The sequence below is a fragment of the Meles meles genome, chromosome 6 (genome assembly GCF_922984935.1).
Source record: "Meles meles chromosome 6, mMelMel3.1 paternal haplotype, whole genome shotgun sequence".
In the NCBI taxonomy this organism is placed as follows: Eukaryota; Metazoa; Chordata; class Mammalia; order Carnivora; family Mustelidae; genus Meles; species Meles meles.
Genome location: NC_060071.1, coordinates 19,215,573 through 19,238,464, shown reverse-complemented (window position 1 = coordinate 19,238,464; position 22,892 = coordinate 19,215,573). Strand labels below are relative to the sequence as shown.

At 52.4% G+C, this 22,892-nt stretch overlaps 1 protein-coding gene across 1 annotated transcript in view; it reads right to left on the bottom strand.

Moving 5' to 3' along the window:
• ALDH1A3 (aldehyde dehydrogenase 1 family member A3) overlaps positions 1 to 17,751 on the bottom strand; it is a 36,902-nt gene extending 19,151 nt beyond the window's left edge. Inside the window, exons 1-6 of the mRNA XM_046007384.1 lie at positions 17,186 to 17,751; positions 11,349 to 11,453; positions 9,184 to 9,324; positions 4,481 to 4,610; positions 4,111 to 4,172; positions 1,402 to 1,530 (exon numbers count right to left, since the gene is read on the bottom strand). Of these exons, the coding sequence (XP_045863340.1) occupies positions 1,402 to 1,530; positions 4,111 to 4,172; positions 4,481 to 4,610; positions 9,184 to 9,324; positions 11,349 to 11,453; positions 17,186 to 17,284 (666 nt within the window). The 5' untranslated portion in view covers positions 17,285 to 17,751. The remainder of the gene's footprint in view (positions 1 to 1,401; positions 1,531 to 4,110; positions 4,173 to 4,480; positions 4,611 to 9,183; positions 9,325 to 11,348; positions 11,454 to 17,185) is intronic.
• Positions 17,752 to 22,892: the final 5,141 nt, after the last annotated feature.

The window sequence follows — 22,892 nt, the reverse complement described above, 5'->3', positions numbered from 1 at the left end:
CAAAATATCCTCTCCCTGGGCGCCTGGGTTGCTCAGTGGGTTACGCCTCTGCCTTCAGCTCAGGTCATGATCTCAGGGTCCTGGGATCGAGTCCTACATCGGGTTCTCTGCTCAGCAGGGAGCCTGCTTTCCCCACCCCTGTCTCTCTCTCTGCCTACTTGTGATCTCTCTCTCTCTGTCAAATAAATAAATAGAAAATCTTAAAAAAAGAATATCCTCTCCCTGAGCTTCAGCTCCCATTTCTTAGACCTGCCCCCTCAATGTTCCAAATGGCAATGAGGCATCATGCCCTCAAAGCTCCTGCTTGTTGAACCTGGGCCACACCCCAAGCTGGCATATCCCGAAGGCTGGGGACAGTCACTTCTTTCACATTCATGCCTCCTGCCCTGCTCCTCCCAGGCCTCTTTATCCACCAGGAACACCACAAATGAATGAGGTGTGGGATGCTACTTAACGAACAATTTATTAATTTACCATCTCATGCAAACACACGATTTTAGAAAGGCAAGACTTTGGGACACAGTGCTTGAGTCTTTCGTTTTCCTAGGTGCTGTGTGTTCACAGCTGTGATTTTAGAACCTGTCAGTCTCATTAATATGATGTAATCATGTCCTACATCCCCAGTCAAAGGAAAGTGGGAAACGGGCCAGTTCCTGGCGGCTGTAGCATTATTTCTAAGTAGTAGAGGGACTGCTTCCCAACCGTATGAGCCAGTGGAGAAGTGAAAATTCCTTTCACTCTCCTCCCATCCCTCATTCCTTCCTGTTTCTTTTTTAACCTCTCCGCAACACACAAGCTGGGCTCGGCAGGGCTGAAGCATGATGCCAGGTGTGTCTGGAAGGAGGTGTTTCCTCGGGCTGCTGGTTTCCCAGCATGGCGGCTGTGGCGGGCGGGGATAGAGTGGACAAGACAATGGCCCGAGCGCAGAGCACTGGTAGGGAGGCTCGGGTGAGTGAGCCCAGCTTGCCGCAGCCCCTTCAGCGGGAGCTGGCAAGAGGACCCCTCTAGGAGAACAGCGGGCCATTGCCTACACCACAGAGGCCAGCCCCAAAGAACCTCTGACACTTGGAGGGCCCCTCCTGCAAACCCTCCAGACAAAACATTTGCTCCTAAACCATAGGTCGGAACCCATAATAAGAGCTAAGTCTTCTCATTAGGATCCGTGGGAGGAATGGAGTTTCTTCTAGCTCAGTGACCACAAGCAGGAGAGAGAGCGCGCGTGCCTGCCAAGGGCAACACAGGGAGCCATTCCATTTCCCACTCAGCTGTGAGCCGGCTGGTACCGCCACGCACCACGCGGCTTGATGGGGCAGCTTTATCTGGTGGCGGTGGCCTGCTTCCTAGGGGTTGGGGATGTTATCAACAACACATAGTATTTTCTTTCTTTCTCGGATGCCTTACCTCTTTGATCAGAGAGCCCAGATAAAGGGCAGTGAGGGGTGTCTGCTCCGCCGGCTTCACAACGATGGTGTTCCCACAGCAGATGGCGGGCGCCAATTTCCACACCAGCATCAGCAGAGGGAAGTTCCACTGGGGACAGAACATAGAGGAGCTTGGTGGGGGCGGGGGAGCCCGATCCACCCCGCCTGCCCTGCCAGCAAGGTCTCCAGGGAGGAATTTGCTTTGCACGGTCTAGATTTGGGGCATTGGAGGTAATATAGGAGTGTGCAAAGATCAGACCTGCATTCCTGCCGTAAGTAGTCTTTGCAAAGAGGATTCTGCTGTAGGCGCACTGCCTTCTCCTTTTAGAGGTTTATGATGCTATCAGCGTGTTAAAGGGTCTGAAAAATACTGCAGGAATGAGGCCCACCTCTCCTAAACTCAGGTATTACAGGATCTTTTTCTCCTTTTATAGAATACATACTAAACCCCCACTGGATTGCTGTTTGGTGGAGATCATGTTGGGAAATGTGTCCCTTGTCGTCTTTCAATTACAGAGGCAAGGATACCAAAATCACTGTGATAAGAAGCCTAATACAAGAGGTAAGAGCCATAGAGCGTTCACTCTGTTCCACGTGCTGTTCCAGCCACTGAACACATAACTCATTTGATCCTTATCAATGCATATAAGATAGTCCTATTATCCCCTCCATTTACAGAAGAAACACAGAAGGGAGAGGTCACTTGCCCAAGGTCACAAACTAGCAGGTGAAGGCCGGGATTCAGAGCGCGAGGCTTGTGTCCCCCACTACCCTGCCCTTCCGAGTATCATCTTTGATGAGGCACCATGAAACCGAGCATCCCGAAGAGAGCAGCTAGCTTGATTCTAGCTGTCCCCCCAACCACCCCCATCCCAAAGCAGTGCCTTTGGCTACTTATGTTCTAAGGATGCCAAACGGAGGAGCTTTCTGTGAAGCTATACGCACGGGCTGGCTGAAGGTAGCCACCTCGTGATCAGGTCACTCTAATTTCTCTCCCAGCTCCATCTGGAATTCCTATCACGAGACAACAAACCTAAGATCCCAGTTCCCAAGGGCCAATGTGCTCGGCTAAATGATGGCAGGCATTGCTTTGGGGTACCCCACTCCTTACACACAAATACCATCATCTCTCCTCTCTGACAAGCAAATCTGTACCTTCCCTTGGCTCTGCCACTTCCAGCAGCTCCCTTCTCTCCCCTCAAAGCCTCCTGGAGGAGCTGTTCCCACATGCTTAGGTCCCCTTCTGTAAGCCCCAGCAATGGGGCTTCCACTGCACCCCAAACTCCCCACACTGCTGTCGGCAAGCAAATCTAATGGTTGTGTTTCTGTCTTTTTTAATTGCTACGAAGGAGAGGATCCTATTGACCATAGTTTTTTTTTCTGGAACTGTATTCCATTCCGGGGAAGCCTCTGACCCTAGTTGCTCAGACAGCGTATGGGATTTGGCCCCAGGCCCTCTTCTCTTACTCTGCACCCCTCTCTGGATGATCCAACACCCCACCCCCCAACCTGATGGGCAGGAAATTCCTCTGTCCTGACTACTGCCTGTGGGTGTCTCCAGGCCTCGCCTCTCTCGAGCCCCCAAGCCAAATATGCAAACGTCCAATGGGACTCTTTGCTTGTCTCTTCCACTAGCCCCTCCATGACAATCTGCTTAGAATGACCTTCAGCCATCACGGCACTCCACCCTAACCCACTTCTCCCCCAGCCTTCTGCAAATCCACCAGCAACACCATCCACCCAGTTCCAGCCATGACTCACCCCCAACCTCTGATGAGACACTAAACTCCACCAACTCGACCTCCTTAGGAGCTTTCAAATCCATGCTTCCCCTTGGTCTTCCAACAGTTCCTATCTTACCATTTTTCTTGGGGCTTCCCTTCTCAGCCTTTTAACTGACCTGCGAGTTCCTCAGGGGCAAAGGCTGAGCCCTCTTGCTTCATGTCCTTAGTACCTGGTACCCTGACACCGTGCCTGGCTCACAGTGGGCTCTCAATGGCTGGCGAAAGGGACACACGGAGCACACTTCTAGTCCTCTCCACGCTGCTGCCTGTCTGCACAGCCTCCTGCCCAGGTGCTGCAGTGGCCCGAGGCTTTCTCCAACAGATGAGCAGCATCACCCCATTCCCTGCTACCTGTCAGGCTCCCCACTGTCCAGTGAATAGAGTCCCAGGCCTTCGGCAGCCATGCCCTACTGGGTGCCCGGCCTGGACAACTGGACATGTGCTCCTCCTCTACCTCACTTTGTCCTTATCTAAGTGTGGCCTCACCAGCTGTCCTGCTATTGCTTCCCCCTCCCCCTCCCCCACAGCCACCCCCAGTAGCCCAGACACCTTGACACCTTCACTGGGGCCATTCCTACTGCTTAGAAGACCCATTTTCCTATGGAATGATTCTTTCTCATCCTTCAGGGCTCTCTTAAAAGACCCCTGCCTAGAGAAACTGGCATTCTTGAGCCCTCTGGCTGGAATCCACAGTGCCTTCTGCTGTGCTCCAGGAGTCAGCCCTGTGAGAGCAGGCATGGGAGCTAACCCACCCCGATAACTCTGAAGCACCCAGCCCCATGCCACAGAGAAAATACTCAGTTAATGCCAGTGTGACCGAAACACACCAGAAACTGGTTCCAGAGGCCAGAGGGGAAGTGGGATAGAATCTACATGGATCTATCTAGAAAAGTCACCATACTTACAGGAGTGATGGCCCCACACACACCTATGGGCTCATGCCTGGTGAAGCACACCACGTTGTCATCTGAAAGAGAGGTTACGTGGAGTAGAACATATGGGATTAATCTCGGTTGAGGGTTTTAGGTTGCAAAAAGACAAGAAAGAAACCCAGAAGCCCACCAACGTGTCAGCTCCAAGTCTTGTCCAGTCCACAAAGAAGGGACATTTAACTCAATGTTAAAAGTAAAATTCCACAGGAGAAATCAGGGAAGGGGGCCCCGAGGGGAGGAGTTGGGGGGAAACAAGGGTGCTCTGGAAAGGCTACCAGGAACAACGAGAGGACAGAGCCCCTGGGAGCCCCCCGATGAGGCTGCGAGTCCCGCTGTGGCTCACCTGTGGGGATGGTCCTGCCCTGTATTTTGTCAGCCCACCCTGCAAAGTATCTGAGGGTTTTAATACAGCCCTCCAGGTCGATGAAAAAGGCGTGAAGGAACGGCTTGCCCGTGTCCATGGTTTCCAGGGTCTGCAGGGAAAAGACAGTGTCCGTGTCACATGCAGTTTCCTTCTTCGCCATCAGGGGGTTAAAGCAGAGAGCACAGTCCCAGGACACCGCGCCTGCCTTGTTCCGTGTGTCCCTTCCAAAAGCACTCCAGTGCGTTTTCCCCTGTCAGGCCTGTCTCAGACTGTCAAGGATGACTCTGATTTCAAAAGTGCTCAGTTTGGTGGGCACTGGGGTGGCTCGGTCGTTAAACGTCTGCCTTCAGTTCAGGTCATGATCCCGGTGTCCTGGGATCGAGTCCCGCATCGGGCTCCCTGCTTGGCGGGGAGCCTGCTTCTCCCACTCCTACTCCCCCTGCTTGTGTTCCCTCTCTCTCTCTCAAATAAATAAAATCTTGGGGGGGAAAAAGGTGCTCAGTTTGTAGGGGAGGGGTCCGCATGGGCAGGCATCCCCGCGAAGGAAGGCAGGTGGAGGGGTGATCTGGGGCCTCCCTGGGAAGGAAGACACGGTGGCATTTGGTCTTCTGTCTGGAGCCCAGCTGGGGGACCTGGCCACATGGGCTTGTGGCATCCCGAGGGAAGCTCTCGGGAGGTTAGCTGATTTTCAGGGGGGCTCAAGAGAGGGCTCGCATCCTCTAACAGAAGGGGGGAAGCTGCGGGTTCCTCCTTCCTGGCTGGGCTGACCAGCATGGCTGTGGAAAGAGCGACGGAGCCCCGAAGGGTAGAGGCACCAGCACAAAAGGCAGTGTCCTCCCCAACCGGGCTGCCCAAGCCGGATGCGCAGTCGGGAGGGAGCGGGCTCGCCCTCGGTGGTGAGGGAGGTGATTACCCAGGGCGAGTGGGCAGCCACTCAATGGCCGGGATTCTTTTCTATTTCCAGCCTGGGGTTTAAGAGGACCCCTTTGTCCCTCAGACAAGCGGCCCCAGTGGAGCCCGGCGCCGAAACCGCCTGTCATGGATCTCTGCAGGAAGTGGCCACCCGGACACGTAGCCTGGGGCTGGATTCTCCTTTTAGAGTCCATGTAGTGAGACGGTGACTCACTGGGGAAGAGAGGCGCCTCCACGTGCACCTGCATCGGCCTCATCTGTGACCCTGACACCTCTGGGTGCCCACACCAGGGCTAACAGAGCCAGGTGTCACCTAAGGTCACCCAGCAGGGGCACTGAATTCAGTGGCATCTAACTTCCGGCCAGCACACTGACTACTCCTTAGGCTGCTGCCCCAGGGCATTTGCATCTGGGAAGACTGCAGAATAGCTACCCAGGGTGCTCAGAGTGACTGTTTCAGAACTTTGCTTCGGGGAGGAGCTGAGCCTTCCTAGGAAGGAACAACTACTTCCCTGAATGGCAGGGCGCTAAAAAAAATCCCTCCCTGACTCAGTTTCTTCATCTGTAAAGGAGAATAATAATAGTAAGAGTGGTACTTGCCTCATGGGGCTGAGATGAGGGCTAGGATGGGGCCTGCCCCCAGGAAGTGCCATGCTAACTGTTTCATGACGACATTTTTAGGCGGGATGACTATGATCATTATCCTTTTTGGCAGCTTCCTTTTCGGCGATCCTTATTTGGGGACACCAAGGAGACAGGAGTGTGCGTTGCTGAAGATGACAGGGCTGGTCTAGGTCTGGGATGGATCCTAACCCCTGCAGGACGCTGTTCAGGGACCAAGTCAGGCCAAGGTAACACTAGTACACTGTACTTTGGCTCCTACTGTTTCCAAGCTGAAACTTTTATTTTTCCACGGGAAACCCAACTGTGGCAAATCGTGCCGAAAAGTCCTGGCCCAGGCACTCCGGACAGCATCTGCAGATCTGTCCGTGGGACTGGAGGTTTATTCTTGGCCCTTTTCTGGGACCAGATGAGGAAGAGAAAGGCAAAGGACCTTAGCGTAGCATTGTGCAGCATTCCTGCCGTCCTGCCTCTAGTCCTGGATGACTTCCTCTGGCGGGATAACCTTAGGTCCCTTAACCTCTACGGGCCTCAGTGTCCTCCTCTCTGAAATGGGATAATAAACGTGCAGGCCAAGTGGCTACGATAAGCCCGGCCCACGGTGAGTATTCAGCAAGCACTGGCTAGCTTTCGTTATTAACTTGGGTGCATTTGCTTCCCGGAGGGACAAGACAAATTTGCCAGGTTTGTTCTATGGGAAGCTATCCAAGCAAATCAGGGTCAGAATAGACAAGAAATTCTTTTTAAACACAAAAAAAGATTCACAGATGACCAGATAGGCCTCGACCCGAGAAATCAATCGTTAGCTACTAATGGGGACTTTTAAACAGTTATTGGGGCTGGACCGTAAGCAAACCACAGCTGCTCCCAGGTTTACTTCCCTTGACATTTGAAGAGGAAAAAATATGCCTTCTGAAAAATTAACACACTGTAACCTTCAGATAGGAAAGAGTGAAGACAAGGGCTGAGGGAACCTGCCCCGAGACTCAGTGACTCTGCCAATATCTTAAAACGAGGAGGCCCAGAGATGGGGTTTGGGTCGAAAAGAGAGTACACAGGAAGGGCCCCTATTTTGGGGTTTCCAGAAAGAGCACCCACAGAGCCAGAGTCTGGGCCCCAGGTGCCTCAAGAAGGGGGAGAAAGCTAGGGCTGCTGGATCCCTGCACATCTGTTTCTAAACATCGAACACAGAAGTAAATGCGGAGCTTTGTCAAAACCACTGAGCCGGCAAGAGAACATGATGGAAAGAAGCACTTTGCAGCATGAAAATGCAGGAAAACCATATCAAGGTGGAGGGCGAGGGTGCTTTCCTGTGATGTGGTCCCGGTTTGAAAAACCATATTTGCCAGTAATTCTCTTGTTCCTTTCATGATGTGGCAAAGAGCTGGGTCTTATTTCTTGTGGGCAGCGAGGTCCTGATGGCAAGAGGCAACTCGCTCTCTCTGCCATCACGACCCGGTCCTGGCCAGGACCATGGGACGGGCTGAAGGCAGAGGGGGCAGCCTTGCCACTGGCTCCCACAGATGATACTGACACTTGAGGACAGGGTGGGGAGGGGTGCCCAGGGCACATCCTCTCCCGCCTATTAGTCCCCACGGACATTGCAGACTGATGAGCTCATGCTGGGTGAAAACAGAAATGTTTTTGAAAAAGCCAGTCTGGCAGCTTGAGAGTTGAGGCTGGCTTTCGTTGCAGGAAGAAACCAGAGGCTCCATGGACAGAAACGCTGACCCTGGGACGGAGCCACCCGTGCCTGGACTTGGAGGCAAACATGCTGGCCTGGCTGGCAGGGCGGGAAGGAAGGAGAGCCGAGCTCCCTGGGCAGACGAACCCCTAGATACAGAGCTCCCCCGCTGTCCAGCCCCCAAACACACATTCAGGCACAAAAACAGTATCAGCCTCCTGGATGACATGGTCTCCAGGAAGGTTGCTACTCTATGGCTCGGTCCAGACATCAGATCAAGAGAGGAAAGAACCATTTGTTCAAATCGTTGGCTGAAAAGGAGATTTAGTCCCTCTACCCACTGGCCCACAAGGTTTGGAGCAATTTTTCCAAACAGGAGCCCGAGAGCCATGGGAGGGCCATGTGTGCGGGTTGAGAAGGACCTCAAGGCAGGAGGTGGGCCTGGGATTTCCTCTGCTCTCATTGCAAGACCAGAGGAAGGTCTTAGGATCCCTGTAAATAATGCATTTACAATCTATAAATGTCTTCACAGCCCGGTCTGGCAGGAGCGACCCAACCTCATGGAGCGGGCTAAATTCCCATGCCTATTCAGCCAAATGGGAACTAAGGTGCCTAGAAATTACTGGCCAGGAAGGCATGAGGCTGGGCGCGCAGCATTATTATGAGGACTGGTGTTCCTAATAATAGCTATCATCTAGTTAGTGTTTACTGCATGCCAGGGACTCTGCTAAGGATTTAAACGGATCATTCTCACACCACTGAAAGATCATTATTATCTCCCATAAAGAAATACATGCTCAGAGACGTAAAGCAACTTGTCCAAAGTCACACAGCTAGTAAGTGACAGAGCTGGGATTCGAACTGAGGTCTCTCAGAGCCTGAGCTTTTCCCCATAACCAGGTTACCCTGCCCTCACATCACTCCACATGTGTTCACCACTGCCAGTTCAGGGGTGAAACAGGGGTGATTTCTGAGTTCTATGGGATCAATGTTTTCTATGCTAATGGGCGGCATCTATTTTAATAAGTATTCCAAAAAATATTAAACCTGTAATGTCACGGATTTTGTCACCGAAGATGAAGTTCAACTTAATAGTAAAAGAGATTTCATGTATCCAAAAAAAAAAAAAAAAAAAGTTAATTTCCTAAACATACAGGCAGGACCAGGATATGGCCTAAGTCATCTGGCCGGATGGGACCGTCTGGAGTATGGGAACCACCAACGCATCTGAACTTCCTCCAGGCAAGTTCCTGGTCAAGAACATGAAGTGCGAGTCTGACATGAAGTCTGACTTGTAAAGGGAAAGGGCTTGAGCCGGACGGCGTGGACACGTGCCTACTACCAGAGAGCTTTACCTCAAAGCACCCGCCATACAGCTCCACACAAAACCAGAGCCCTGGGTCTCCCCCAAGCCCGGTGGGTGCCGGGCGGTTCCGCACCTGCCCGCGCATAGGCGTATACTCACAGCCAGAATGGCGCGGTCCCTCTCCACGACGTCAGCCAACTGATGCAGCAGCCAGCCCCGGCCCAGGGCATCCAGGCGGCGCCAGGGCGAGCCCCTCTGGAAGGCGGCGTGTGCGGCCTCCACTGCCTTGTCCACGTCGGGCTAAGTGGCCAAAAACCAGAGTGTGTCACCTTGTGTCGCGGCCGTGTTTTGGGAGAGTTCAGTCTTTCTTCACTTACAGAGAACGGCAGAGACCTGCGTCCATCAGCACAGCAGAGGAAGGTAGCAGCTAGGCTTGAGATTGCTGGGCCCCCCGTTTGGGGCTTTCAAGTGACTTTTTCCTTCTTTATATCTTGGGGCTTTTTCAACATTTCTACAATGGCCAAGTATGAACTTTCCTTCTGATTATAAAAGCATTTTAAAATAGCTTGCAAGACTACCGACCTTAATTATTTTTCTTGGTGACCCAAGTAGGAAAAGATTTTCCACTTGCTCGCCCAGTTTGGATACATGCACACTCCCACAGTTCATCAGTTAGGTGGGACATGTCTGTCTCGGCATTTTATTCAAGCCGAGGACTGTGGTCTCACAGTGAGAATGGGGCATGAGCGCTTCTGGGGAATCTCGGAACTGACCACATTGGAAAAGTCTACAGACAGGGAGGATCTGGAACTTCTTCTCTGTCTTCAGTCTCATCTCCACGGCCCCACCCCCAACCCTGCCTAGGGGCAGAAGGGTTGCACCATTCCACCAGCAAGGAACTGGATTTTCTGTGCACCCATAGAAGAATTACAATGGAACCTTCTTCTTAAAAGGCAAGAAGTGAGAGTTATTTTATGTCACCCATTCTTACTGCAGGAAAATGAGTTTGAGGCTCTGGTTGCTGAGGAACAAAGCCTCATCCCCCAGGCCTCTCCCCCAGGTCCCTCTGAGCCTCACTTCCCTGGGGCAGTACGACAGGCAAGGGCTGCCCAGTGCAGTCAAGAAAGACACCCCACCAAGACTCTGTACCTCCAAAGCATGCCTGGAGGCAAGCGAAAGCTTTGGCAAAGGAGATATTATGACTTTGAATTCCTTGTCCCACGCTCTGGGGCGGTGGCAGGCCTGGGCCTCTCTAGCTATGGGGAACAGGACCATGTCTGTTTGCGGGTGCCAAGAGCAGTCCCCCAGACCAAGGGAAAAACCAGAGCCTGGGTCAGGGATCTCATTCTCCTCTTTGATACCTGGGTCCTGCACCTGGGGACCACCCACTGGGAACCCTGCTCCACACTTTGGCCCCCCCACACCCCAGTAGCCCCACGTCCTCACACCGTACAAAGACTAGCTCCTCGATGCTCTTATCTTTGCAAACAGAGCTTAGCTTGGAGCACTGTGCATGGGAGGGTCTGGATGGGTGAAACCACTGTGTGTTTCCCGCCTGTCACAGAACTCTCAACGGTGGGATCCAATTCAAGCCTCTTTTTGACATGTCTTTCACCTTGTACCCACTCAACATTACCCCTACACGTTTCAGAATGTCAGATGATTATTCTGGGGGTGAAGAGAGGGTTACATTTCCTTTCCCTCCTTAGAAAAGTTATACCTTCAACCTTTCCTCTAATGGCATGTATATTTAAAAGATACTTTCTGGCTTTGCCATGTATCAAGGACACATCCAGAAGTCACATATATATACATACACAACTGCATATATACTTATAAAGACTAAAGCTATCCATGATCCCTTCAGGCTCTGATAGAAAAGAAATCTGGTGACAGCATGACGTTGTTAACCTTGCATGACTTGGTTAGCAAGTCTTTTTCCCTTCTAACCCTTCTCTTTCAAGTGTCTCCTGCCAGAACGCGGCATTTGGTGAAACATACCAGCCGGAAATGCTTTCTGGAAAGAGGGCTTCGTGCCTCCAGGTTCAAATCACTGATAAAAACCTTTCGTTTAGCCATGTGATGAGGATCTCTGAGGTCATCCTTATAGATGGGGAAACTCTATCAAAGGAGAATGACTCTGCAGTGGCTCGTCCCTAATTGATCCCATTCTGGGCCACGTGTGTGAAAAGCAGCCAACTCAGGTCCCACCCCCAGTATGGGCCAGGTCTGTCTCAGAGCTGAGCCAAACTGCCTCCTTATCCTCTAGTTATCTGTAATTTAATTACTTGGAGGGGGGGAGTGGGGGTAGGGGAAGCACTCACCTTATCTCCTTCTTCTACTTCACATATTTTTTCTAGAGTTGAAGGATTATACGTGGCAAACTTTTTTCCACTCTTGGATTCGTGCCATTCATTGTTGATGAATATCTAACCAGGAAAGGAAGTTGTAATGCATTAGGGCTTAAATCAAAATCATATCATTCCAACATGCTGAGGACCTTAGGTAATGTCTTGTCCTCCCCCACCCTCTTCCTCCCCGCTCCCCACTCTTTTACAGATGGGACCAGGAGAGGAGATAGAGTCACGTGCCCAACCAGGAACACACTCAGAATTGGAATCCAAGTCTCCTGACTTCTAATACGTTTTCAGAGAATTACTTTTGGTCCTAATGAAACTAAAGTCATTTAGAATTTTTCTAAATATCTTGTCTTTCTTATTTATTTGTTTCAAAGATTTTACTTATTTATTTGACGCAGAGAGAGAGACAAGGCAGAGGGAGAGGGAAAAGCAGGCTCCCCGCTGAGCAAAGAGCCCACTTCGGGGCTCAATCCCAGGACCCTGGGGATCGTGACCTGAGCCAAGGGTAGCAATTTAAATCATTAACGTGGATTCACGAAGAGCGAGTCAAATAGTAAAAGGGTATAAGTTAAATCCTACACCCTCATCGGGTTTGGGGGGAAGATCAAATAGGTTTATATATACAAAGTGCCCATGGATCTCCTGACCTTGAAGGATAGGTCAGTAGCGAGCACTCCCTTCTGTTTCCTCCCTGTTGAAACCCCCAGCTGGATTGCCAAGGACCTAGCTCCTCCCCCATTCCCTTTAAAATGCTTATTTTCATGTTGGGCTTAATAAAAGTTTGTGTTGGAAAAGAAAGATGAGCTATCTGGTCTGGGAAATGTTCTGGTAGTATGAACAGATGTAGCAAATAGCCATTTATATCTAGAACCAAAGAATTAATCCACAAAAATCACTTCGTTGGGAGCCTCCATTATCTAGAACACAGTTGAGAAGAAGGACGTTAAAAATAAAAACAGGGGCACTTGAGTGGCTCAGTTGGTTAAGTATCTGCCTCCCGCTTAGGTCATGATCCCAGAGTCGTGGGATCGAGCCCCCGATAGTGCTTCCTGCTCTGTAGGAGCCTGCTTCTCCCTCTCCCTGCCACTACTCCCTGCTTGTGCTCTCTCTCTGTGTCAAATAAATAAATAAAATATTTTTATAAAATAAAATAAAAAGATATCATGAGCGAACTAAAAGGAATTCACAGTTCCCATGCTGAAAAGTATGTACTATTTATTCTTAGTTTACTCTTACTGCTAATTGCCCTAAAAAAGTGCCTCATTAGGGGCACCTGGGTGGCTCAGTGGGTTAAAACCTCTGCCTTTGGCTCAGGTCATGATCTCAGGGTCCTGGGATCGAGCCCCACATGGGGCTCTCTGCTCAGCAGGGAGCCTGCTTCCCCTCCCTCTCTGCCTGCCTCTCTGCCTACTCATGATCTCTATCTGTCAAATAAATAAATAAAATCTTAAAAAAAAAAAAGTGCTTCATTCAAAGAGAGGGCCTTCAGAAAAAAACCAGGAACAGAGGTGACAGATGATACACAAAGCACGTTCTGACAACGTGGAGGTCCCGGCTACCCAGAAGACAGCCGATCCACTGTACGGGTGTGGGACAGGCTGGTCATCACAGCCCATCATGGTGTCACAGAGACCCCGAGTCACAGACATGAGTAAGATTCTTGAGAAGCATTTCCATCAAACAAAATGCCATCAACAATTTCTAAGCACACACCTAGCTCATCGAATCCCATTTCTGTACCTATATGCATATCATTTGCTTCTTTTTGAGTCCTTTAAAAGAATCGTGTCCCTCCAAGGCCTAATTTCAATTACTGTGAATTTTATTCATTTGGAACACTTGACTTCCCAGTGATGACAGACGAGAGAGTGTGACTTGGTTACAGTCTCTGTCCTGGGGTTTCCTGTAAAAACTCCAAAGCTCTCCGGGAATGAAACTTGCTCTGGGAAGCTGCTGGGGGGAGACCGTTTTGATCACTCTCCCTGGAAAGCAGGGACGGCTCAGCCGGGCAGGGACAAAGCATGGAAGGTCAGTTCCTACGGGGCAGGTGGGCAGAGGCACCCTGTCCCCCATGTGGAATCCAGAGCTGAGAGCATCCCTTGCCCGTAGGATGTGCCCATCCGATTTCTGGAAGCTCAGTGCCTTCACCATGAGGCCAGGCCCCCAGGGAAGCACGTGGAATCGGCCAGGCTACAATTACAGGTTTATTCTTCCAGCTGAAACCAAATCCAAGAGTTCACTCTTGCCATCCAGCAAGCAATCGCTCGGTAACAGCGAGAAATTAATAAGTGGAGAAGAGAGGTTCAGTTAGGGCGGGGAGGGAAGTGCAGCCAGAGAGAGAGGCCCATTTGTCGGAAGATGAAATTTCGTGGGTTAGAAAATACAGACCATCAGTGAAAACTGCTGATTCTAGATCCTTCCTGGTATCAATTCCAAGGGGGAGGGAAAGTGAGAAGATGGTAGAAGAGAATATAAATAAGGAGGATGGAAACAGATTGCAACGATCAGATGTCTGTTATACTTCATCTCCAAGCATGTTCCTCCAAAAAAAAAAAAAAAATTATTTGGTTGGTCATGACATTGATCCATAGTCCCTCCTAACCAGCGACTTAAAAAAAAAAAAAAAAAAAAAAACCAAAAAACAAAAAACCAGACTTCTCAACTCTGACCATATTTTCCCATTGCGAGGTTGCCAATTTTGCAAAAATTTTTCTCTGTATACTACACTGGTAAGTAATCTTGTAAGTGGTTTCTACTGTTGATTTTCTCTCCACTAAAACAAAACAAAAACACAAAGAAGGGGTCAGTAAGTGTGGCCTACCAATTATGCCGCCTGGACTGTTCTGAGCCCCAATTCAGGATAATGGATCCAGAAACAAAACAAAACAGAACAAAACTGTGCTTCTTGACTTGTGAATTGGTTTCAGATAAACCTTACAGAGGTATAAAAATTAGGTTCTGGGGTTCACATTTACTGAATGAGTGGAATGGCATGTCACCCAGTCTGAGCCGGAAAACCACAGCCTCTCAGAGGAGCCGGGTGCCCGGGGGTTGGGGTAAAAATGGCGGCCACACAAGTGAGGTCTGCTGATGCCATTTACAGTAACTTCCACCGGACTCCAGCTAAACCTGAAGGAGTATGTTTTCAGAACAGGATATTGGAGCGATTTGTAGCTTTTATAAAAGAGATCAGAAAAACGGGTGTTTGAGTGAACCAGAAAGTCTTACAGAGATTGGAAGACATTCTCTAAGGAAAGGAAAGGACACCCCCCCGCCCAAGTGAAAGAGGCTGCTATCCTCTGAGATCTGGCAGGGGAGGATACCAAAGGGGATCCTTCCCCCCCTGCTATCGGAGTCACATAGCAGAGCCCAATGTTAAAATGAGAGAACAGGGGTGCCTGCATAGCTCTGCCTTAAGCGGCTATTAGTTAAGCGGCTGCCTTTGGCTCATGTCATGATTTCAGGGTCCTGGGGTCCAGCCTCGCTTTGGGCTCCCTGGTTAGTGGGGAGCCTGCTTCTCCTTCTCCTTCTGCCCCTCACCACCCCCCGCCCATGCTCACTTGCTCTCTCTCTCGCTCTCTCATAAACAAATAACATGAGAAGAAATGAAGAAGTCGGGACAAGGTCGTCCTTCTGAAAACTGGACTTTGCTGGGAAATGGTATCCCCAAGGCTGGGGCTCAGACCCATCATTTCTGGTATGTTCTCCATTAGCAAGAAGCTCCATGAGTCAGGTTTGAAAACGAACAGGACTTTACGGGGCTCAAACACTGCACCCCTCCCCACTGCCGGCTCCACTGTCTGCCCCCAGGTCTCAGTTCCGCAGTTCTGGCTCTCCTGCCTCTTTCCTAGGCCCTGTCTGCTGCTTCTCCGGCCAGAGGCTCCCTAAGCATTGCTGGCTGGGGTTCCTGTCCCCCAGCCATCACCACACAAGCTGCCTGAGGCCCACAGCTCCTGGGGTAGGCCTCTGTGGTGGTGGGCTTGAGGGCCGGGAGCAAGGACAGAGCGGCTGGAGGTCTCATCGCCTCTCCCCAGCCTTAATCACACAGCCACTTCTGTTCCACTAGAAGAGGGGGCACCCAGCAAGACCACAAACACTGGTGGCTCTGTGAATCTGCTAAGATCCTCCCCTCTAGCCACTTGTGAAGGGCCACAAAGAATTGCAGAGAAAGAAGGAAACTTCCCATAAGTGGCTGCGCTGCTCGGATAGGACTCAGAAAGGTAGAAAGGCAAAGAACAATAACATAGTAATTTCTGGCTTCTGTAGCATTAAAAAAAACCCACAAAAACCTTACAAAACAAAAATAAAACAAAACCGCACCACCACCACCAACAGGCCAGCACCAACAGTATAAAGGCCTGAAAAGAAGTCAGTACTCTGCTGGCTGTTCCCAGAATCGGTGATTGGAATTTTCACTCGGAAGCTGATACCACTACGGAAACTACATTAAAAATAATCTCCAGCGTTTATGGCGAAGTGTCTCTGTTGATTACCGAGCCCTCTGAAAACAGTGAATTTAAATGTCATGTGATCAGAGGCAGAGCCGACATGAAGTGCCAACAGACCAAAATCTGAAGGCCACACATAGTGGCCGGCAACTTTCTCCGCTTGATTAAAACTATTTGAGAGACATAATTGCTACTTTTGAAAGTAAAATTGATGGGGAAATTTTCTCGGTGCTGTGTCAGCTGGAGTTGGGGGGGAGGGTTATGGATAAGATGCAAATTTAAAAAAAAAATTAAAAGGAGGGAAAGTTGGGGAAAGAGAAGCCAGCCGAAGCTCTCGGCTGGCCAGCGACCCGGCCAAGCTCCCGGCCCTAGTCCACAGCCTCGGGAGAGCCTCCAAGGGTTCTCCCACGGGACGCGCCCCCAGCAGCCCTCCTCAGCCTGGGCTCCAGGCCTCGCCATCTTCATTTCTGCCCTAGGCAGGTGATCTCACTGCTTTCCAGACGCTCCAGCCTCCCAGCCCAGCGCAAAATAGCAGAGACTCCATGGTGCGCGGCGCGCTGCGGCCTGGCCACCCACGGCTTCCCAGGCCCGGGTTCGGAGACCATTGAGAACGCAGTCTCTGTCAACACCAGGGCCACGGGGCTCCAGGGCAGTTTCATCTGTGCTCACCTTCCTACCTGCCCTGGCTCTACTGGTAAGGTAGGTAGGCCAAGCACGGAAGGTACGACGTCCATCCTGTGCTCCCGATGACCTGGTTCTGGAATCTCCAAGTCGCAGCTCCCCACTGCAGCCCAAGCTCTCAGAATAGCTCGGTGTTCTCAGGCACCTTCTGACCCTCGCGAGGCCCGACCCGTTGAGCCCCGGAAACCGTGCCGCAGGGCCCGCGGGGAGACCAGCGCGCCCGGGGCACGGCGGCCCGCACCTCGGCTCGCCTTGCAAGCGGACCCTGCAAGGGCACGTCGGGGCCGCGCCGGCGGGAGCCCAGAGCCGCGAGGGCGCTGCGGAGCCGCCCTCACCAGGCTTGGAAGCTTAAAGCGCTGAGCCCCGCCGCCCGAGAGCCCGTCCGGGAGCGCAGATCACCGAGTCCCCTCGGGGTGCGCGGCGGACGCGCTACCGCCCGGGACGTCCGGCGCTGCGGGATGCGGCTTCGAGAGGGCCGGCCTCGGGCGGAGAGGCTCCGGTCACCGGAGCCGGGGGCGAACTCGGCTGAGGGCGCGCTGCCCGCAGCGCCCCGCACCCTCGGAGCGGGGCGGCTGGGCTCCCCGCCTGCTGGCTTCTCGTCCCCGCCACCCTGGCCAGGACAGCCCAGCGCGGAGCCAGGCGACCGTCGGGTGGGCTGGGCGCCCGCCTCACCTGGGTGAACTTGACCTCCAGGTTGCGGACCGGGCGCGGCAGAGCAGGCGGCTTCCTGTCCGGCTGCCCGTTCTCCACGGCCCCGTTGGTAGTGGCCATGGCTCTTCTGCGCTCCCCGGTCCGAGGCGCCCGAGTCTGCGGCGCTGGCTCCGGCCTGGATGGTGCGCAGCCTGCTCGCGGGGTGACAGCTCCGCGCCGCTTTATGGAGCGACCCACGCCTCCCGCCCAAGGGGGCCGTCTAATTGGCTGCAGGACCGGAGGAAGGGAGGGAGGGCGGGCGGGAGGGGAGGGGGCCGGCCTGCCTCACCCCACCCCGCCCGCCGCCCCTGAGGGAGCCGGGCCACCCCCCGCCCGGCCACCGCGCCGCACGCTCCCCCGCCCCCGGAGGCTGCCCTTGGAGGAGCTCCCCCGAAGCGCCGCCGGGCCCCGGAAGTGCCAGGGCTCGGGCAGCGGGCCAGGGTAGGGAGCGGGGGCGCCGGGGCCACAGCGCCCCGTTCTCTCCCCGAAGGCTCGCCCCGCCGCACCTGCCGCCCCCTGCCCGCCGCGGCTCCGCGTACTCGCCGGACTTCGGTCGGTCCGCGCGCCACGCTCGGGGAATGCGCCCTCCCCCGCCGGGCGCCCCCAACCCCGAGCCGCATCGAGGTCGCCGAACCCGCCGGGGCGGCCCCGCTTTGCAGCCCACGTGCCTGGGCCTAGAGACCGGCCGCCGGGTCCCAGCTCTCAGGACAGACGCCCTGCCTAGCGCCCCACTCGGCCCCTGCTGGGACCGTCTCCAGGGCCAGTCTAGCCCAGATGGCCCGACTTTCCCCGTGGCCCTGGGGCTTCACACGCCGCGGGCCAGAAGGCCAGGAAAAGCGTTTGGCCCTTCCTATGCCTCTCTGGGCCTCTGACCTCAGCAGGCGCAGACTGCCCTTCAGCAGGGGCCCTGGGCGCAATTATTTTGACTTCCAAATGCATAAATTATACGTCAATTTAACAGAATAAAAAGAAGAAAGGAAGAGAGAGAAAGCACAGGAGATCTTTGCGGCTTTGCGTTTCAAGAGTTGAAGCTTTTGTCCAGTAGGCTGCTCATCTTTTCCCAGGGAAGCAGAGGTCTGTCCCGCTCCTCTCCTTTTGCCCTTTGGCAAACGCTACACCAGCCCTGGGTCCCATCTGAGACATGGCCGTGGCTTCTCGCGCTTGTCATACCTCAGGTTTCTGGAACAATAATGTGGGGCACGAACTGAGCAACCAAAGCATGGGTTTAATCCCCAGTTAGGCTCAGCCCCTCAGCCTGTTTCCTTCTGTGAGTAATCTCAACTGGAGAGACCAGAAACGGAGGCACTCCTCGCCGTCCTGATGTTCTTTCTGTTGGTTTTGGGGTGGTGGTGGGCATCTCTGTCCCCTCTCTCCCTCCTCACTGCAGAGCTACCTGGTGTCCTTCTGCACAGTGGAGTAAGTAAGCTTTTAAAAGTTTGCAAACCCTTCCTGGGATCACCCGCCCGCTGGGGTAAAAGGGTCCTATGCTATTATGGGTTAGAATGCACAGGTGAGGGAGGGAAAGGGGGTACGGTGTCCCCTGCCTCCTTAGAGCTGACCCACATCAGTGAGTCTGCCTTCGGCTACCTGCCCTGTTCACTAACACTGATGAGTCCCCAGGGCAATGCTGCGCCTTTCCTTCAGTGGCTCCTACCCAGTCCCCTGGGTGCCCTGCCCTGCCTGACTGGCCGGTGGCCCCCATTCATCTCTCTTGGAAACACGTGGGCGGATGTCTCATGTCAGGGCTCCTGGCTGGATGCTGAGCCCCAGTGTCTGGGTGTCTGGGCCCATGAAGGCCAGCGGGGTCCCGCAGCAGATTCTCCCTGCCCTGAGCACCAGGCCCCCAGGCTGGTGGGGGCACCAAGCTGGAAAAGGCTGTAAGTGGACAAGCTTTCTAAGCGGAACTCCCATTCCAAGAGTTTCTGGAGGATTCCTGGTGGTTGCGCTTATGTCGTTGTGTCAGGCTTAAAAACAAGTCTGAAGATTTGTGGAGGAAATTCTGCTAATAACCGCTGGATGGATGCAGAGAGGCAAACAGGGCGGGGACTTAGAACTGTGCTCTCCCAGAGAGCGGAGTCTGATTGCTCGAAGGTAGACGGCTGCTGCCTCCCTCGTCATGAAACCCGGAAGAGAGGCCACCTCAACTGCCACCCAAAGACACTACTTGTGACCTGCGGTATCGGGGCTTGGGAACCAGTTGCAATGATGCCGACCACCTCACCTGCAAATCGTCCTGTTGACAGCCACCCACAGGGTCCTGGGAGCCTGGGATGGGAGTGGGGCCCTCAGCCGGAGCAGGGAACTCCCAGAGAACAGGTCAGGAGGATGAGCCTGCTGCCAGGCTTGTCTAGACCAGCAGGCTACCGCTGCTCCCGTCTGGCCACCCAGTGGGAGGGATGAAGGCAAGATGCTCTTCTCCCCATTTTACAGGTGAGTAAACAGAGGCATGCAGACACTTGCCCCAGACGGCAGCAGCCGTGCAGGAATCAGGGCCAGACTGTGTGGGGGTGGGTGGGGCAGACTGTGGAGGAGGGATTTTTCTCACCTTCTTCTGTCTGCCCTTCTTCTCTCACCAGGGTGAGCACCTGTGTCCCGTGGTCCCACACGTCTGGAGCAGCATAGAACCGAGTGATGGTCCTGGTGCAAAATGGTGGCCACATCCCAGGAGTATGTGCCTTCCTTAGGGATCAGACCCTGAGGTTCTGGCCTCTGAGGTGGTCACCACCATTGCTAAGGGAGGAGGAAGGACTCTTTCCTTCCATACTCTGCTGCTGGGTATCCGCGTGCCAGAGAGAGTTCCAGAGAGAACACCAGGGCACCAGAGGCCCAGCCCCTTCTGCCCACATCCCCGGGCTAGATTCCAGCTGTGTTTTTTTGGGTTGGACACTTCATCCCTCTGAGCTTCTCGTACTTTCTTTGTAAAATAATCTTCCCACTTCAGTGTTTGGGGAAACTCAAGCGAGAGAACGGTGCAAAGGCATGCTTTCTAAACTGTGAAGTGTTGTCTAGATGCTGGTTCTCCGTTTTGCCTTTCCTCTTGGAGACCGATTTCCTCTCTGCAGACTTTTCTTCAGGGAAGTTCGCGAGCTCCCCTGGCTTCTCTGACTTGTGGAAATGTCTCCGGTCCACGGTCGCTCTACTAGTGTCCTTGTAAAAATACTCCTTTTATTTCGTATTCAGCTCTGTGGTGCTGCTATGGTCTGGCTTCTTGGCGTATCTCGTTAGGAGTCCGAGACATTGCACGTGGAGGGGTTGGTTGTTTGATGAACACTGAGTAAAAGGAATCGTGAAGAAAAAACTCAGATAAAATCGAAGTTAGATGACCTCTCCACCTCTCCTCCAGCATTGAAAGCTCCACCTAATTCCATTTTAAACTCATAAAACGTTGCGGGAGATACGGAGAGTCTGTAGCAAATGTAATGAATAATGATGGAAATAGCCATTTGTACATTTTAGTCATTTAGTACATTTTGTTGTACTTTATTTCAAGTCTCAGCAGGGGTGCCCAGAGATCTCCTGAAGGTCCTCAGCATCCCCATAGCCAGTGGTTCGCTGCAGAACAGCCTCCCGAAGGCCACTCACCTCACCCAGCATCTAGACGTCAAGGCCAGGCTCTGGAACCCCTGGGTGTTCAGAACACTTTCATGGAAAGCCAGGCTCCTCATGGGGACGGTGGTTCTCAGAAGTTGGGCAGCAGGGTGCCTCAGGGCAGGTGACCTAACCTCAGTTTTCTTGGCTATAAGATGGGCTGAGAGGTGCCCTCGAAATGAGGGAAGATGGTGGGATGCCTGGGTGGCTTAGTCACTGGTGCCTTCAGCTCAGGTCATGATCTCAGGGTCCTGGGATCGAGTCCCACATCGGGCTCCTCGCTCAGCAGAGAACCTGCTTCTGTCTCCGTCTCTGCCTGCCACTCTGCCTGCTTGTGCGCTCTCTACCTCTCTGACAAATAAATAAATAAATAAAATCTCAAAAAAAGAAATGAGGGAAGATGAACGTTACTGCCAGCATCTCCCCGCCCGTGTCGATGAGGTAGCTTCCCCCTTTCCCATGAAGTGTTCAGTGTGGCCTCGACTTGAGTAGGGAACTACTTGGCTCTCACACTCACTATAAGTCAAGGTCTGTGAAGATCGCTCTATGCTTCTCCATCATTCTGTCCTCAGGGAACACACCACCCGGGCTGTTTTCCTGTGAGTTTTCATCAGTGATTACACCAGAGACAGGAACATCCGGGCCTGAGGAAGATGAGCCAGCGGACCCCCCCACCGCCCAACCACGTCAAAGCAGAAAGGGCCACAGCACCACTCTTTTCAGCCAATTCCTCCTCCTGTCTTTTCTAGACCTGAGGGAAAATCTTCACACACAGTATCGGTCTGAGGTAAATCAGGTTCGGACCATGCAGATGCAGAGAAGCAACTACATAAAATCAAAGAGGATACATCAAAATATTTGTGGGTCAGGCCTTGGTTAGGCCTTCTACACACTCAACCTGACAGTTCATGGCTGCTGGAACTTTGCCCTGAGGGTCCGTCTTCCACCAGTAACCCCAGTGATTAAGAGTGGTGACAAGGCCAGGAGAGGGCATGGCAGGTAAAGCAGAGACATCCTTCCTTCCTGCCAGTAGAACTTCATTTTATTGAGGACAATGGTGTGCTTGGATAAAACATATTTTCCAGTCTCTCTTGCAGAAAAGACTGGCTAAAGTCTTTGGTTTTGCCTCCGGAAGGAGCTCTTTTCGTGGGGCAGAGTTTGCTGAGAGGCTCTTCTTCTTTCCTGCTGCCTGGAACAGAGATATGAGGGCTGGGTCTCTTGCAGCTATCTTATGACCATAAAGCAATTCTGAAAATGGAAGTTATAGGATAAGGAACTTGGAGTAGACACACAAGAAGACCCTATGACCCTAGAACCAGGCTTTCTGCTCTGGATTTCCTCCCTTGGATTTCTTTCACGTGAGCACATGGGAAACCCCTGTCCTACTTCAGCCTGCTTTTTGGGCTTTCTGTTATATGTGGTTGAATCTAATCCTAAGTGAGGCAACTGGCTACTTAAATCATGCTGTTTCACTGAGGCTAAAAGAAACAAACTTCTAAACCCTGTAGAATAATTATGTTTTCTTTATATGCAATAAGCAGCGTGTTTGAAATCTTATCACCATCTCTCCCTTTTCTTTTTAATTAAATGTTCTGAATATCTGTGCTCAGGTTTTTAGTAAATTAAAAAACAAAGATGAAATTAACCCTGGGATGGAATAAATGAAGCTAACCCACTTGTTCGTCCACAGCTTTGATTACCTAAGTTGGATGCTGCAGTCCTTCCCAGGGAAGAGAATTTTTATAGGGCTGGGCAGGTAGCCCACCATCCTATACTGCCCAGGGGAATTAGCTGCACCTTCCAGCCTACCGAGTGAGTAAGGCACCAATGCTTAGAGAGCTCAGGTCCCTGGGCCACCCAGATCTGGAAGCTGCTTGGCCAGGCCAGCACTCATCCTTGCAGCAAGAAGTCAGACTTCTGGTTTTAAAGTACACAAAATGTCACTACATATAATCATCGTGTCTCCCTCTTAACATCCCACACTTCTCAGTATTGCCACCGGACTTTCTCAGTGACACGAGGAGTTGTTTGCCAAATTTGCAACCCTCTTTGAAATCCAGGGATTCTAAGTTTTGAACCAAATTTGAATTATTTCTGTGTG